Consider the following 17,751-nt stretch of genomic DNA (forward strand, 5'->3'; position numbering starts at 1 on the left):
CGTCACCACTGCTTTAGAGTCCAGTGGTGGTGTGCTTTACACCACTGTATCCGACACTTTACACTGCACTTGTAAGGCTTGGATGCAGCTGCTCGGTCAAGGAAACCCATTCCATGAAGCCCATTTCTCTACGCACTGTTCTTGAGCTAATCTGAAGGCCACATGAAGTTTGGGGGTCTGTAACAATTGAGTCTGCAGAAAGTCGGCGACCTCTGCGCACTATGCGCTTTAGCATCCGCTGACCCCGCTGTCATTTTACTTGGCCTACCACTTTGTGGCCAAGTTGCTGTCAATCGCAACTGCTACCACTTAGTCATAATACCACTGGCAGTTGACTGTGGAATATTTAGTAGTGAGGAAATTTCATGACTGGACTTGTTGCACAGGTGGTGCACATGGTACCTATCAGGGTACCATGCTGGAATTCACAAAGCTCCTGAGAGCAACTCATTTTTTCACAAATGTTTGTAGAAGCAGTCTGCATGCCTGGGTGCTTGGTTTTCTACACCTGTGGCCATGGAAGTGATTGGAACACCTGAATTCGTTTATTTGGATGTGTGAGTGAATACGTTTGGCAATATAGTGTATTAGTGTATTTGAAAGAGATAGGGAATAAGTTGAGAAAAAATGTCAAAAAAGTAGAAGAGATTGTGAGAAATAATTTTGCATCAGAAGAAAATGTAAAAATGATTGATGTTCATTCATTGCTTTATTTTTGTTTTAATCACATATTTTATGTTTGTACACACCCTTGATCATCAACTTCCAGTCAGACCCTCTGAGCAGGCTCATGCCATGACCATGACACTTGTTGGAGTAAGTCAGTTGGAGGACAGAGCCACCTTTCCAAAGTTTGTTTCGGTGTAAACACTAAATAACATATTGGTAATGCTGCCATCTATAAAAAGGTAGTGAAAACAAATACCAAGACAAATGAAGGGGCACCATAGCAAACAGTCCATCTCAAATTTTCCTTTATTTTTTTAAAATAGCGAATATTTACATCTACTTCTTGATAGTTGAACAAACAAGTGATTTAAAGCATCAAGCTCACTGTGTGAGCTCTGCAATTTTGATGACTCGATTTCAGCAACACAGTGAAGGTGCACAGGACTGGAAAGCAAAACACGTACCAGCCTATAAGGCATACAGCTGTACAAGACCCTTGTTCCATGATTCAGCAAATGCAGTGATCTAGACCTTTTTTAAGTTATTGGGAATATAAACATTGGTAAATGCATTGTTCATCACTCTGAAATGTAAGTTCAAAAGAACAAACCATCTTAAAGACACATTTGGTTTTATAAATACTAATGTAAAACAATATAAAATTCAAATACAAATTACAATGATTTTGCAGTCAACTAAAACCAGCCAAAGAAAAAATACTAAAATGAAAAACAAACATATGAAAAAAGCACAGCCTTGTGCCCCAATGGAAGGTCTACAAAGGGTCCCAGCGAATTTAGACTTCATAAGAACCAAAGAGAGCACAATAAAAGGAAAAGATTTGACACAGCAAAAAAAAAAAAAAAAAAGAATTAACCATTATTTATGACAGACCAAGCCAGATGGATCTCCAGTGCAAATGAGTTGGTTGCGATAAACATAGCTGCACTCTTCAGGCAGGAAGTGGGTATGAAAAAAATGAAGGTCAATTTCAAGGACCAATGCTTCCCAAAGGCATTAGAACAGAGATAACTTTAAAAGATAGAGGGAGAATCATATTGAACTCTCTCGCTCTGTTAAGATGATCCTAACAATGCAATGCTTCAGTCTCTCCTCATGTATGTTCTCAGACAGACCCTCAGCCTACCTCTTAGGCTATATTAAAAAAATAAAGAATCAAAAACCTTATATTCTAAGGGAATTTAAGGATTTGATTTTAATTCTCCCTCTCCAAGACCCCCTCCCCCCAGCAACAATGTAAGTAGAAATGTAGCATTTGATGCTTTCATTCTGTCACTTACTTGAACAACTGCTTTGGAAAAAAAAAAAAATTAGAAATATGTGAAGTTCACATACATATGTTATCATGGAATATACCATTGCCAGTTCTGCTAAAGCCCAGAGAGTTGTGTTACAGTAGTAGATTCCTGTCCAAGTGACACAGTTCACCAAACTGCCAATCAGAAATATTGGCAAATATCAGGCTAATCAATAAAATAAACAGGGTCAGCTTGGGCATGTTTTAATGAATATTTTCAAGAAATAAAACAGCCCCATTTAGATTAACCCATTATCTTAAGAACAATAAAAATACAAGCAAAACATTTAAATCTTTTTATTTTCCATTTTCATACATTTGAGATCACTGATAAATAAAAGTACACACATTTTTGCCATTTAATCACGTTTCTGGTGGACCATACCTAGGTATACATTTTCTCTAACTTTCATTTAACCATAGTGTCCCATATGGACCTTCAGGACTAATGTCTGTGGGCCAACACAGACCTTTTTAGGTGGCAATTAATAGTAGATGAATGGGAAAAATATCAAAAGCATCCTATCATCCTTTGTTAAAACATGACCAGAAATCCATTCAGTTTTGGCAGTACCACTTGATATTTAATGTTTAAAACAGTTACATTCCAATTGGAGCTGGGAGATATTTGTACTGCCAACATTGAACCGCACAACCAGGAGGGGAAAAAGCATCCAGCTGTGACACACAAAGGTTATATTTTATATATCACACACACACACACACACATTCCAACTACAAAACTGTCATCTTTGGTTACCTACCCTTCTTACCTTCATTTGTCAATAACCAACATCTGCAAAACAGTGCATTCTGAAGCAGTAGAACAGACAATGCCTGTTCCTGCAACCACAAATTAAAGTCTTCCTCTAGAAGAACTAAATATTATTTTGCATAGCAATCAAAATTGGATATCCCAGGGTCTTAGTCAACACATTTTGGGATACCATCACATGCATTCACATATTACTCAAATTCAGCTGCTTCTGGCCAATATTTGTCCTGAGGAAGCAAACCATTTGATATCCTTAGGTATCCTTAGGAAAACAGGCTGCACTGTTGGTATGCAAATGGTATGCATTTGCGTCGATTACAAGACTGTTGAGACATTGGTCACCTTCACACATGATCAAATCCCCAAAATAATGAGGATGTGCTTTTTGAAGTTTATTCTCCCTACTTGAAGAGAAGGCATTTTGGTGGTTTCTACAGAACACCTTTGTACACAAAACATTGCTCTTAGAGGTTGAGGACCTTCAGCCTGATACAACAAAATACATGACCATGAGATGTCTATAGCTAAAATTACTGATCACTCAGACTTAGAAAGGTACTGTTAAGATAATTCTAGCATGTAAGTCAAGACAAACTTCACAACACTAGTTATGGCATATAGCTCTGCAAACAATTATTAGGACTGTACAAAACATTCTGAGAAACTAACCACTGCTGTCAAATTTTGGAAATTCAGTAGATCTTAATGGAGCAATAACTATAAATGCTTATACAATAGACAGCCTCAACCCCACTAAGTGCACACTGATACAAAATGATCCCCCCAAAAAATAAATGCTGGGGGCCTGCTCGGCTTTTAGTTAAGGGAGTGCTTACATTAAATAAGGCAGAGTTCAGATTTCTACAATACATACTCTTGAAAAGAAATAATATAATAAAGGCCCAATGTCTCAGTAGTGCTTTTGGTCACTTTGACGCAACACCTTTTGGAACATTTAATAATTCGCCGATCTGATATTGAGACATTGAGGTTTAAAAAACAAAACAAAACAAAACTAGCTTTTATAACAAAACGTACATGTACAGTAAAGATGCTGCCTTGTGCACTGTCTGATGAGAAATATCAGCATGTTACAGAGAGAAGTAAACAAACATAAAGATTCCCAACAAACAAACTATTATGAGGCCCAGGTTTAGCAGAAGCTTGACTTTGGGAGGTTCATAAAGCATCACCTTGATGATTTCATCCTCTTCAATGACTTTGGCTGTGGAAGCTGCAGACTGCTCCTTATACCCACAGAGCCAATCAAAAAGACATATGCTCTTTTCAAACACACCTTGCCCAATATCCTCCTGCCCTATTGGCGCTGCACGCCCATTGCTATATGCCTCCACAGGAGTGGGTGCATTTATGCTAGGGGTGGCAGAAACCTGGTCACATGGGGAAGGCATGAGGAGCTTTACATCAGCCCCATCATCAAGACATCGTTCTTTCTGGACACTCAGAGGCAGGTCTTTCTGGGGCATGACATTGCCATTGCAGTAGACTGGACTAGTCAGCTTGTACATCTCTTCCCGCTGAGTCACCAATAGCTTTTCCATATTGCGTAGCCCCCAGACAGTTGTACGCTGGATCATCTCCTTGTTTGGGGGAGGTGTGCAAAGACTAACCACCACAGCCACAAGGCCTGAGATCCAGAACAGCCCTGCAGCAATGTACATGTAGTGAACTTGCCTGAAGAAAGCTGGGCGTTCGTCTGGCTCAGTACACCGGGGTTCACGAAAGGCAAAGCCAAGGAGAAGACGTGTGGCTCCCAGAACAAAGCCAGTCAGGCCACCCCAGAATGCACCAGTCTCATTGCAGCGTTTCCAGAAGACACCAAGCAGAAACAGAGCAGCAATGGGTGGCGTCAGGTATCCTGCCATTTCCTGGATGTACAAGTACATTTGACCACCTTGCATCTCAACAATGACAGGCACCCAAGCAATGCTGATGGTCACCATGAAGATCACAAACAGTCGGCCCACCACTAGGAGCTCACGGGATGAGGCACACTTCCGCACCATCTTGTAGATGTCCAGGGTGAAAATGGTGCTCGCGCTGTTGAAGATGGAGTCTAGGTCACTCATGAGTGCAGCAATCATGACTGCCATCATCAGCCCCCGCAGGCCCACTGGCATTATGCTCATGACCAGTCGAGGGTAGGCAATGTTGGAACATCCTGCTTGACTGCCACACACAGCCATGCAGTGCTTTGGTCCAATACACGCAAGCTCATCGGCAAACATGATCCGGGAGATCATCCCTGGAATGACTATGATGAACATGGGAAGAATTTTCAGTAATCCTGCCATAAGGGTAGAGCCCTTGGCATGGGCAATGTTTTTGGCAGCAAGTACCCTCTGTACTATGACCTGGTCAGCACACCAGTACCAAATGGATGCAGGCGTCTGGCCCAAAAGAAACCCTGGCCAGGGGATGTCCTCATCAAGAGGGCCTCGTAATAGCTTAAGGGAATCAGGCTTTGGATAAATGCGACATGAGTTGGTGTATGTAAAACTATAGTTGTGGTGCATGAGGATGGCTGTGACATTTGGAATAGCCTGCATGTACTTCTGTCGGACACCTTCCAATCCTCCAATCTTGACGAGGCTGATGACTGTGAGGGTCAAAGCTCCAGAGATCATGAGCACTGCCTGAAGAGTGTCAGTGTAGATCACTGCAACCAGACCACCTGTTACTGTCAGCAGTGCTGTCATGGTGATGAGCAAGATGATTGACAGGTACAGATGCCAGCCTAAGGACTCCTGAATGAAGAGAGCTCCTGCGTACAAGTCTACGGAGAGTTTGGTGAAGATGTATAGCAAAAGGGAAAGGCTAGCAAAGTAAACCTTTAGCCGCTTGCCCCCATAACGTTTGTAGAGGTACTCCGGCATGGTGAAGACCCCAGAGTGGATATAGACTGGGATGAATATCCATCCCAGGAGCTGAAGGAGAAGGAGGGCATTAAACTCCCAGGCACCTACAGCAAAGCCACTTGCTGCACCTGAACCAGCCAGGCCAATGAAGTGCTCACTGCCAATGTTGCTGACGAACAGTGATGCTCCAATCACCACCCAGTTCATAGTTCGGCCAGCCAAGAAGTAGCCACTTACAGTGCTGCGATTGGCCTTCCACATGGCAAAGGCGCCAATGGCAAGCACAAGGATAAAATAAAGTGCGACAACTGTAATGTCTGCTATCTCCATTGCTGACCCCATGTTTCAATGATTATTGGTAGAGTTCAAAACATCATAAAAAGGTATACCTAGAGGAAAAATATTATTTGAACAAACTCAACAAAAGTCTTTTAATCCCTTGGTTTGCTGTCTTTCTGGAAGGAAACAGACGTATCCACCATGTGCCAGGTGAATTTCTATTTGGTTTGTGCATTTAGGTTTAATTAATCCAACGGTACCCTCATGAAGCACAGCAGGTTATTTTGTGGAAGATGCTTCAGGCCTCTGGTCTAGTCTAGGATAGAGTTTACATTCCTGCAAGACAGCAAAGAGAGAGGACAAGAGAGATAGACAGAAAGAGACAGGGAGAAAGATGTGCATGCATTAGATTAAGTGATGTGTGGACAGCTATAATGATGACAAAACAACTGATTTTGAGTGATGTGATTTAAATGTTGTATCCTGTACAGGTTTTTCACCATTCAAAGCTAATATATATCCTAGGGCTTCTGAAAAGCCAAGGTATGACATTTTAGTCTTGATATTCATCCCCAGTGTTCAACCTTTTCTTATTAATTCTTCAAAATATGTTAAAAGGGTTAAAGCACCTTTATTTGTCTGGGATTTAACAATGACTCAATGTTTATCAACATTTGCACTGACCTACTAGCTTAAATTAACCTGCTATTGCCTAGTATGGTATTTAACTATACATTAATACACATTATACACGATACATGATTGTCTATTTGTATCATCATTTACATATTGCTACAGACAAATAATCAGCAAATTAATAAGATACATTAATCTACCTCAAATTCTTTTTTCAATATCAATTGGTCACATGCCTATGAAACAGGCCCACAAAAGAAATGGTCAAATAATCTACACATGCAAATCTAGGCTTTCATTTCCCTCCACTGCCCCACCATTTAAAATGTCACAAACATACTCGGGTATACAACGCCTGGTGAATCAGAGGTCATCCTATTGCATAATACTGTATACATGGTTCACTGGCATTGCTAATTAATCAGTGATATAGTGATATATATTCAAGTCATTATTAAGTCATTATAGGAATAACAGTAATGGACTTGGAAAGAATTCGCAATTATTTGAAAAAATTACACACACTAACTGAGAAACCTTTTTAAAGCACACTTCCTAGTCATTCAAAGTCTGAATCTATCTGTACTGCTGCCCTCTTATGTCATTAACTGTGATTTAATAATGGACGGTGATTTTAATCTCTCAATACATACACAAACATCCATCCAGTACACATAACTGCAAACAGACATGAGAAATCTGTCATCAATTTTTGTACCCTCCAGTAATTTCTGACCTGGAAAGTAGCTCTCTCTCAAAGTAGCAAAAATATTCCTGTACTCTGATGCTTTGTTCTTGCCCCATGTTCAAAAATCTGTTTGTGTATGTGTATAAACTGCTAGACTACTGCCAAAGGCAGGTGCATAAGCAGCGCACATACACTAAAGCTCAGCAATAACCTATAACACCTATACCGTCAGCCTCCAATTCCAATAAGTTTGGTAATTGAACAATTCATAATATGCCAGAGCTCAGAACACACGGAACCCATTACTAGATTCGTTGGCAGACATAGCTAGCGTTACATGAGATAAAGGTATGAAGTCGCCATACATTTAACTCAAAGCCTACCATACCAAAGGTACGTGCTCTTAGCAACAAATCGACTAACCTACCTCGCGTTCATTCCATCACGCCCAGGGAAATAACAGATGTTAAGACGAGCGTCTTATCGGCAAACCCTGAAAATTCCATCACCTTTAGACACCATCCTGAAATCTCTCATTCAGCCGAAAATGATAGCTTACGGTTATCTTAAGGTACAACCTAATACGTAGCTAGGGCTAAAATGGGGAAAAAACGGGTAATATTTCTTGCAAGTGTAATCCCCACAGCAGTCCTATCAAATAAAGGGCGTTTATTTTATTTTTCGTTTATACAGTCTCAGCTCAGTAAGGGGCGTGGTAGGCTTTACATTCACGCTTGATGCCACCTCAACCAGCAGATAAACACAAGCGAGACTCACGCGTGACCAAAGGACGTCCGTAGAATTTTCCAGAAACTGCGGCGAGCTAGCTAGTTAGCTTAGCTAACGTACAGTGTTCTTCCGACTCAGAAAGACTGATATAGTTACATTTTCTAATTATGTGTATAAAAGTACTATTTCCTATGTGTTGGAGAATAATCTTCTAAGGGACGTCAACCGTGTAATCTACAAACAGCTAACTGCAAGGCAATGGACTATGCATCCTTTTATATTCTAGCTATGAACAAAATATTATTAGCTACAACGCATCAGCTCACCTAGCTTAGGTTGCCAAGATGGCTCGACGTCTCAAAACAGTCTGACGCCACTCATAAGCATCGGGGCTTATATCAGTACATTTATTTGACTTTACTAGAAGTCTTTCGCTCACTACTTGTCAACTTGGATGACAACCATGAGAAAGAGAACTTACCACTTGCACTGGTTATGACTTCAAACCACAAAACGCTGCTATGTGAGAAAGCTCCCCTGAATGAATTAACTCCGGAAGTGCCATATAAACTAAACGGGTTCTAGTTTTCTCTATCGGAAGGTCCAAACTGGCCACGTCTTCCAAAATGCCGTCGGTGCTTGAAAATACATATATGTCGCAAACTGCAACTTCTAAGATTTCTAATACATTGCTCTCTTTTCGTGCAATCCGGTTTGTTTTTTGTTGTGTTTGTTTGTTTGTTTATTTGTTTGTTTTTTATCTTCGTCCGCTTCCTTCTGTTAGTGGAGGAATACCAACGTGCTCTCGTCGCGACAGTCTTAAAGCCATGCGACCCCGTTTTGTCCACGCCCCTAGCGTGTGATTGGTTAAGGGAGGGAGGCGTGTCGAAGTCTGGCGGATATGTACGTGACGTCAACGTTGGGGAACGTTATTTAAGGTTACCCGCACTGAGTGGCAGGTTTAGCGTTCTTTTACACACTACCAAGAAAAGCTAAGAAAAGAGGAGACCACGTTCGCTCTAGGTAAATTTGTAGATTTGAAAGTTATACTTGGAAAGGATAAATATTAGTGATAATGATGACCACAAGAATTTATAGTTTATACATTAGATTTAATGATACCGTCCAAAGAATGGTTGTTTTACCTGCACAAATGTATAGCTAGCTAACATTACTGAGTGTCAGGGTTAGCTATGAACAAAGCAGATCTAGCTAGCTAGCTTAGTTAAATGCAAATATTTGTACAAACCTGTCCACATACAAATACAATATTTATTGGTGGTCTTGTCACTTTAATTTCACCAATAATCCTATGTTGTAGTATAACCAAGCATCAAGGCTTCTGTAGGCTTTGCTTAACATTCGTCTTACATTACACTATCTGGGGGAAAAAGCTTAAACCCCTGCAGGGGTAAAGATAAGGATGCAAAGCTTGTTGCATTATTTTTATGAAAATGTACACCAGTCTGTCTCTATCAAGAATTGTGAATGCAAACATATTTCAATGAGCCAACATGCATATTGTTTTTAACTTAAACTAACCCTTCCAAAATATTTAAATGTCTAATTTAAGAATATTTCTTTATGCAGTGGTGCACCGAATTAGCAATACCAAAATGCAAAATCCTTTATTTCTGCCTTTCCTTTTTAGACAGTTAATCTTATGTATAGACACCTAAGTAGAATCATGCTGATGATATTGCAATGTGACTGAAAGGTTTCTTATTCTTGTACAGCCTACATAGCCTAAGTCAGGATAGACAGTGATTATCTTTTTGTCTTCATTTATGAGGAGACACGAAGCAGTGCTACTTAAAAAAACTAGCTAACTAACTAACTAAGATGCATTAAAAATAGGAATCATTGTACTTCGGTTTGTACATATACCATTTCCAAATTCACTTTCTACCCTGTCATCTCTATCAGTAATTTTCCATGAAAACAAACCATACCAACTACTCTTCCCACAATGCATAGTAAGAGCGCTTACGTATTTGATGCAAGACTTCCACGCATGCGCAGTTTCTTTGACCTACACAGTCGCCGGAGAAAATGGCAGCACTTGGTCTTGGGATTCAGGTATGACATTCTATAAACCTTTATGTTACTGAAATACGACAAACATTTTGTACAAACCTGAAGTTGTTTCTACAGAATAAACTGATTTAAACTGATTTAAAATTCTAGGAGGCAATGGTATAAACCATCGATTGATCGGCCTGCATGCTTGCCTCCTTAGTTTGCTAGCTAACATTGTCTGTTTATCTATCTAGATATGATAACTGGCTAACTAGCGCCTTCTCCAATTTAAGCTTGTTACTTTTATATACGGGTTCACATTAGTGAACAGATTATAGCTAATTAATTTGCTGTTGAGTTATTTTTCATATTTACTCAGACATATATCACGCCCATCTCTTAAGATACTGTTGTATCAGCATAACGAGCAGCGTACGTTGAAGGTTACGTAGCTAGCAAGTCAGTTTAGCCAATTGCTATTTAGCTGTCGCAGTTACAAGTGTATTTGGCATGTATCTATCGTTGAGTTTGGGTTTTCACACCACGGTTGGGTTAGCCACTTTAGAGCCCGTTAACCGTTGTTTGTGCACTATGTGGTTGTTGCATTGCTTTAATCCATACTCTTTCTATAGGTGCGTCAGTTCAGTACGTCGGTGGTCAGACCGGCAGCAAAGCTGGTTAAGGTAACGTAGCGCAAACTATTGTTAATTTGAACCTCACTTAGCTAACACAAAGCTGGTTAAGGTAATACATAGCAAACTATTGTTAATTTGGACATCACTTGCATGTCTATACTGTTAAAATTGTTGGGCAAATTATGATAAAACAAAGCTCTTTATGAATATCACTAAAATGCAACAGTAACAGTCACTTTACAGTTTTTGTGTTCTTTACAAGGTTCTCTCTCATCTTGGTGCTGTTTTACTTTAGATTATGTCAAGGGTAGTTTACATGGTTTCTTGGATGTGTTCTATTTTAGAATAGCAAAATGAATAAATATATATATGGTTTAAAAGTTTAGTTAATTGTAAAAAGAAATAGTAACATATATTGTTTCAATTATTAGGGTTTAAAAAAACAAACAAAAAAAAACTATAACCCAACAAAAACGAGAGACAGCCAGACAGCAAAGCAGGCAAAGATGAAATAAGATGGCAGAGGTGTATGGAAATGCCTACAGGAGATAACTGACTCTAAGCTTGAAAATGGTATCTAGGACCTTGATCCATTGTTTCCTGACTGAATTAATGATTTTTATTCTATGTTTGATGCAAAAGCTTTTAAATGTGTGTCTGGTATGGCAATACAGTGGCATATGAAAACAGCTAGAGAAAGTGGTGTGTGCTGCTTCTAAAGTTTTGGTTGTGAACTCTCACATTTCCCACTATATACAGCAATAGATTGGAAGAGGCACTAAAATTTTATGTGGACAATTCACATCTTGCAACATGCCTTTTTAAACTGCTCCTTTCTGGTAAACGTTTACAGACCATTTCATGTAGCGTATCTTTGTTTTGTAACTCTGCTCATGCTTCTGTTAACAGATTTTTAAACTCAAACTCTACTCCACAATTTTAACATGATTATTTTCCTCTGATGTAGTTTGATGTTTAGCAAGCTTGTCAGATATATGGATGTTTGTGTTTGTAATTGCAAGAAATTCCTCTGTCAAGCATTGACTGATATAGCAATGGCATATCCATATATGGCAAATGGAACCTAGAGAGAGGGACAGTTAAATAGAAGGGATATTTTAAATAAGGACTGGATGTGATTTTTGCTACCCAAGAACTAATGCTTTTTGATTTCTGTCCTTATCAAAGGCTGAGCACCAATGGTTGTAATCTTCATTTAGTTGCCTCCTCCTGTTGAAATATTACTTCCCTCTTTAGCTGTAATCATTAATCAATTATAGGCCTTTGACTCATTCTAACCCCTTGTTTTAATTTTTGCATACAAATATTTTACTATGCTAATGTACTTGATGTAGACGTACTTGAACACAATTGTGTTAAAGGCCATTGTTTCACTCTTCAAATTTTCACAAAATACAGTACAAATTGTTACCATTAAATTTGACATTGTCTGATTGTTTAGTGTTTTGCAAGTTTGCCACAGCTAACTCCTCTTTCTTCTTACATTTGGTTTGCTTGCATTGTTTAACTGGAGGGATTTCTAAATTATGGCAATAGTCTTTGTTTATGCTTGTCACAGGTGACCCCACATGCTTTAGCAGCAAGTCTAGGATTTTGTTTCAGGAGGCTAAACTCAAACTCAAATTCTGTGTCCCCAGCCACCCATTCAGGTCTATGGAGTAGAGGGACGTTATGCCACTGCTCTGTTTTCTGCTGCCAGCAAGCAGAAAAATCTGGATAAGGTGGAGCAAGAGCTGGGCCGCGTGTCAGTGAGTTGATCTCCAAACGTCACCATCATGCACCAACTGCTTTGTCTCTTGAAGAGTTACACCTCAGTATGTAATTCATTTTTTGTTTTAATAGGTATGACTTTTCTCACACTATTTCTCTATTCCCAGACCTTGATTAAAGACCCCAAGTTATCAGGCATTGTAATGAATCCCCATGTCAAGCGCAGCATCAAACTAAAGACTGTCAGTGATGCGCTAAGCAAAGCTAAGGTCTCCCCCATCACAGTCAACCTCATCAGTAAGTATCTCGGTGCTCAGAGTGTTTCCACACACTCTTCTCTGGACTCCCAGTAGCAAGGGGGTTGAGAATTTACACACGAATTAGAATGATAACATTTTGCTTTAATTCAATAGTGAGATAAACAATTATTGTGGGCCAAAGGGAAATTAGGTTGTCATATGTAATCTCTAACTAGTGTGGTTGCATGACCTATGAAACCTCAGTCATTCAGTTGTATAAAAATCTGTTTGCCTGCCTAAATGGAAATTGTTGCATTAGTAAACATGATTAATATTTATTTGTACTTTTGAGTGTCCTCACATGATTTTGAATTGAATTGTCTTTGCCACAGATGTGCTGGCTGAAAATGGTCGGCTGACCTTGACCCCCGATGTCATCGCTGCCTTTGGCAAAATGATGAGCGCTCACAGGGGAGAGGTCACCTGCTCAGTCACCACTGCTCAGGTTACATTTTTTTCATCCAGTTTTGCTGCTGCTTCACCAAATATCAGTGTTGGACATCCCTTTGGACATCTTAGGAACTGCTTGGCTTCAGCATCTTGTTTTTTCCCCCCCATGTGCTGTGAATGCAGCCTCTGGATGCGGCTGACCTTGCAGAGTTGAAGGTAGCACTAAGTGGGTTCTTGGCAAAGGGAGAGACCATAAAGCTGGAGACCAAGGTGAGCGTTGCAGTGATGGGTTGAACAGACGTATAAGCTTAAAGTTTAAGTTTTTGTAAAAGCGTTTGTTTCTAAATAAAATCAAGCAAAATTAGATCAAAGTTTAAAATATTCACAGGAATTTTAAATGTATAACTGTTTAGTTTAACATCCACAAAAAACAAATAGTTTACTCTTTTTATCCAGAGCTTAATCAGGCTTTTTGTTGTGTATGGTAAAGCTGAAAGTGCTTATTTTTGAGGGCACAGTTTCAGCATTATCAAACTTTTAAAACTGCTGGAACACAACACACTCAAAGCTGAAGGCTGAGTGGCTAACTCCATCATAACAGAAGGATATAGTCCTCCACTTAATCTTCTCAACGCCAGAGGTGACTAGCATCTCTGCTGTTCAGCACTACTTTGCGTGGATGTGTCATGTTGTGTAAATGTCTTTATTAATGTCAGCACTAGATTATGATAGTGGTGCTTATTCTCTGTTCACAGTCTGATCCCTCTATACTTGGCGGTATGATCGTCAGTGTCGGTGATAAGTACGTGGACATGTCCACCAAGACAAAGGTCCAGAAGTTCACCAAGCTGATCAGAGAGACATAAGTCCTGTGGACTGACCAGACCCACTTAAGTATGGATTAACGGGGTGGTTGGACATGAAACTACTCCAATTCCACATGATTTGAATTATTCTGTCCTCTTGTGTTCATAATAAATAAAGTGTAACATTAAACAGTGTGCCAGCTTTCTCCCTCTCTGTTAAAGCTGCACTCTGATTTCAGTTATTTACAATGAAGAGGTTGGAAATGTGAACTAGTGACAACTGAAAGCAAGACCAAATACTCATATTTATATGGACTCAGTCTGATTATTCTGAGTAACTGGGTTAAGGTAAGGGTTCAGTTAGAATTTTTACATTTATTAGCAATAATTGACCACTTCCATAATTTGTTTGTGACTGGTTTAATAGTAGAGATAGAATGTCCAATGACGTAGTGCATTATATAAAACAAAGTGCACAGCAAATGTAAACTTTGTTCTTTACACACGGATATACCTAAAGCGCTTTAAAGCCCCTTATATTTGTACTAATGGCTGATTGTGATATACTTGAGTTTCATGTAAAATACGTAGATTTAATGTCTCCAGGTGTTTTGTCATTCAATCTTGGAATTATTTGGTAAAAGCTATTTCAAAATGAGATGTAGTTTTTGTGAGTGTACAGGAAAAATTGTTAGAAACTAGTTCAAAGTGACCAGTATTTCAGGTTTGATTTCCTCCAAGTTACCCTCTGCCCTCCGTACTCTGGAGGCGGATCCGGGGTAGTCAAGAGACACTGACACCAGGGTAGTGAATCAAGAGCGTTCCACTTTATTGAGGAAAGCACAGTATATGTGTGGTCCTATATATGAACAGTTTCTAGCAAAAATCATGCCAATATTATTTTAAATTGCCACATCTTTGCCTTTTATAATCTTTTTATAAAGCATGCATATAAATATAAATGTGCAAAAATATGTAAATAGCATCGTTCAAATTTGTTTTTCTAATGTTAGGCAGAATCTAAAACCATTATCTTGGATTATGATGGAATGTGTTAAAAGAATATATCAAAGATAAATGAGCTATGCAGGCAAAACGCATAACTGTCAGCCTTGATGTTGATGTAGGCTGCAACCCATCGACTGCAGTCGTCTTTGTTGAGTTGGTTGAGAATCAACTGGCTGTGTTACTGCCACACACTAAAGTGGAATGTAGATGAACATGTCAAGGATCTTGTATATACGTATACAGAAATCATCATCAAAATAAAATATTTGTAAGGTAATATATCAAAGTAATATTTGTAGCGTTAGTATGTTGTTTTGATGACGGATTCTGTATACTTGTATATTGTAGATTCCACATAAAACTTGTATTAAACGTTTTCAGAGGATGAAATTGCATTTAAATTTTGAGGAAGTGGGGCTTGGTCTTGTTAGATTTGATTTTGTGTTTGTGTAATTAGCTAAAATTAAAATTTGGTTCAATAGGGTAATTAAATACATTGAAGTCATCTTGTATGTTGCTTCTATGTTGTAAACCAAATAATCACATTTCTATATTTCTAAGAAGTGTTAGGGATCAAACAATATATATGGTTTGTAATCTGCCCAGATTCTCTCTGAATATATACAATACTAATACAAATGAGACAAGCCTTCAGACTGGCTTGAATCTACGAAGACAAACATTTGTGAACTAAGAACTGAACAAGTTTAAGTGTGTCCTTTACTTTATTACAAACAAAATATTTCTGAGACAGATCAAACTCCCTTCAATCAATATTATTCACATGTATATTCCAATAAAACACAGCATTAGGGAGACGAGCAACGTCTCCCTAATGAGTGCAGATTTTTTCTATCGTTAGAAGATGATAAACTTATTTTACCTAATTAAATGTATTCATTAAATGATGGCACAATCAGAGGAATCTGGTTGTAAGATAACCCTTTCATGAACGTAATCCCTGAAGGAATAGCTCCAAAACAATAAAAACATCCCCAGAGGAAATAAGAATATGAGATAAAATTCTGTAGTTAAAAGAAATCCTCTCTCATTAAATAATTGACTCACCAAAATATTATTCTTAGCCAGACTATCAATGTACAGGGAATTGTTAGCAGACCTCCACAGAGTATGATTCTAGGGCATAATTCTGGGGAGTGTGTCTAAGTATACCAACTAAACCAAGCATTTAACAAACTTGTTTGATTATTGAATTAAAAATGAATGCCAAAGAATGCAACCTTCATAGCTTAGTAGGTTAATTAAAGAAGACAGGTAAGAGAGCTATTTGGGGAAATTGAATAATAAAAATAACAATAAAAAAAAACAAGTGTGTTAATTTAAAAAAACAGAATCCACTCTGTCATGAAATGTCTCCCTCTGCTGGCTACAAACAATAGCATTACTTCTTTCTGCACATCGACGAGTAAAACACGGCACCATTATTTGTCTCAACAGTGTAATCACAAAAATACAGCAGAGCAGCGTCTATGTAGGTTACTGCCGAAAGTATGCGCTAGGGCTTTATTAAGCTTCAACGGTTGATAAAAATGCTCTAAATTTAATAATATGCTCAGGCAATAAATAAAATACATAAAAAGTATCGAACTACACAGTATGCTTTGAATAAAAATGGAAACATAATTTTATCATTTTTATGATTGTTCAAGTATGATTTTGAAAACGGTTCATTTTGTCAAAACGCTACACAGCCACACAAAAAAAGTAGCAGAACACCCGAGATCTTTTGCGAAATTAAACACGTCATTAAAAACTACACAGTAAACCCGTTTTTGTCACCATATGGCTCACACAGGTTTCATTTGATCTGATTCTGTTTGAACAGTTTACACACTGCCCTGTTCGATCTAAAATCGATCGTTTCTGCTTTTCTAATGCTATAGTCCGGGTTTGATTTTATTCAGAGATACCCTCAGAGTGAAGTACATAAATAACCAAACACAGCACGCAGGACCAGTACTGCACGCTCATATATTTTTGCGCCTCTCCAAATTGTAACATCAGTCAGTACATTCAAAAGGTTGCGTCTGGCACTGAATTTCAGAACAGAGCGTATTCTAAACATAATACAGCACATAAACATGCAGCATGTTTGCATTTACGGAGGCAAGAAAGAAAGCATGAAACGGGACCTAATCAAGTCTGGCCGTAGCAGTTTGTACACATCGCAGTCTATGCCCTCTCTCACAAGACAGTGAGGGAAGAGTCCTCCTGAATGGTGACATCCATTCGTGTACTGACCCATCAATTTGGTTGCAGGCTCCTTCCATGTTTCCACAGCTGGGGACTGTAAGCGGTAAGACACAGTTAATAACTCCTCAGCGGGGTTAAGGAAGAGAAAAGGATGACGGGAGCTATTGGAGTGAAAATTGTGGATGCTGACGAAATTGGCTTTGGTCCAGACCAGAGGGGTGAAAAGATACACGGTCTTAAACGGCAAATGTCGTCTGCTCTGCATCCCCTTGGACCTCTGCTGTTATGGTGCTGTGGGGTCTTATCTAAAAACATGAGTGTGTGGACTGTGTTATTGTAAGGACTGAAGTTGGCATGGCACACATTAGGATGTTACCATCACGTTGACCTGGGACATTCAAAATAGCTCTGAGGCCAATGATGTTTCTCCCTCTTCTTACTTTTGTCAGATTACTATCAATCCAGCCTCATCTATAAATTGTTGCCAGATTGCATCAGTATACATTTGCAAATTTTCTGAAAAAAAGACATTGTGTAGACCTACCAGAAACTTACATGTAAAAAGGCTGTGTGCAGCAAACAATACTGAAGTGAACACATCACATGAATACATTACTCTCCTCCTCCTATTTATGCCACAGGTCTTTCAGCTGTAGACAGGTAAACTCACCTGTTG

General features: G+C 38.9%; 2 protein-coding genes across 5 annotated transcripts; one reads left to right on the forward strand and one right to left on the reverse strand.

The window, feature by feature from the left end:
* Nucleotides 1-957: 957 nt before the first annotated feature.
* Nucleotides 958-8,778, reverse strand: slc5a3b (solute carrier family 5 member 3b). 3 transcript variants are annotated; one of them, XM_027032721.3, is made up of 2 exons: nucleotides 8,455-8,778; nucleotides 958-6,256 (listed from the first exon to the last, which is right to left on the reverse strand). In XM_027032721.3, the coding sequence occupies exon 2, from the start codon at nucleotides 5,981-5,983 to the stop codon at nucleotides 3,854-3,856; it is 2,130 nt and encodes a 709-aa protein (XP_026888522.2). In that variant the 5' UTR covers nucleotides 5,984-6,256; nucleotides 8,455-8,778; the 3' UTR covers nucleotides 958-3,853. The 3 variants fall into 3 exon arrangements, with proteins under 3 accessions (XP_026888522.2, XP_081576924.1, XP_026888529.2); XM_081720798.1 differs by lacking the exon at nucleotides 8,455-8,778 and adding an exon at nucleotides 7,754-8,440; XM_027032728.3 differs by lacking the exon at nucleotides 8,455-8,778 and adding an exon at nucleotides 7,672-8,440.
* Nucleotides 8,779-8,923: 145 nt separating this feature from the next.
* On the forward strand, nucleotides 8,924-14,048 carry atp5po (ATP synthase peripheral stalk subunit OSCP). Of its 2 annotated transcripts, none has more exons than XM_027032738.3 (8): nucleotides 8,924-8,996; nucleotides 9,951-10,052; nucleotides 10,625-10,675; nucleotides 12,286-12,396; nucleotides 12,526-12,655; nucleotides 12,990-13,102; nucleotides 13,231-13,317; nucleotides 13,803-14,048. In XM_027032738.3, the coding sequence occupies exons 2-8, from the start codon at nucleotides 10,026-10,028 to the stop codon at nucleotides 13,911-13,913; spliced, it is 630 nt and encodes a 209-aa protein (XP_026888539.1). In that variant the 5' UTR covers nucleotides 8,924-8,996; nucleotides 9,951-10,025; the 3' UTR covers nucleotides 13,914-14,048. The 2 variants fall into 2 exon arrangements, with proteins under 2 accessions (XP_026888539.1, XP_026888547.1); XM_027032746.3 differs by having other exon boundaries at nucleotides 8,979-8,996; nucleotides 9,978-10,052.
* The last annotated feature ends 3,703 nt before the right edge of the window (nucleotides 14,049-17,751 follow it).

Source organism: Electrophorus electricus, chromosome 9, assembly GCF_041902795.1.
Source record: "Electrophorus electricus isolate QZ-2024a chromosome 9, ASM4190279v1, whole genome shotgun sequence".
Classification (NCBI taxonomy): domain Eukaryota; kingdom Metazoa; phylum Chordata; class Actinopteri; order Gymnotiformes; family Gymnotidae; genus Electrophorus; species Electrophorus electricus.

What these genes read in the sequence shown, in the direction of transcription:
- slc5a3b (XM_027032721.3), bottom strand. Translation starts at nt 5,983, where the DNA reads ATGGGGTCAGCAATGGAGATAGCAGACATTACAGTTGTCGCACTTTAT.
- atp5po (XM_027032738.3), top strand. Translation starts at nt 10,026, where the DNA reads ATGGCAGCACTTGGTCTTGGGATTCAG. An exon ending in CACTTGGTCTTGGGATTCAG is followed by an intron (nt 10,053 to 10,624) that starts GTATGACATTCT and finishes CTCTTTCTATAG; the next exon opens with GTGCGTCAGTTCAGTACGTC. An exon ending in AAGAGCTGGGCCGCGTGTCA is followed by an intron (nt 12,397 to 12,525) that starts GTGAGTTGATCT and finishes CTCTATTCCCAG; the next exon opens with ACCTTGATTAAAGACCCCAA.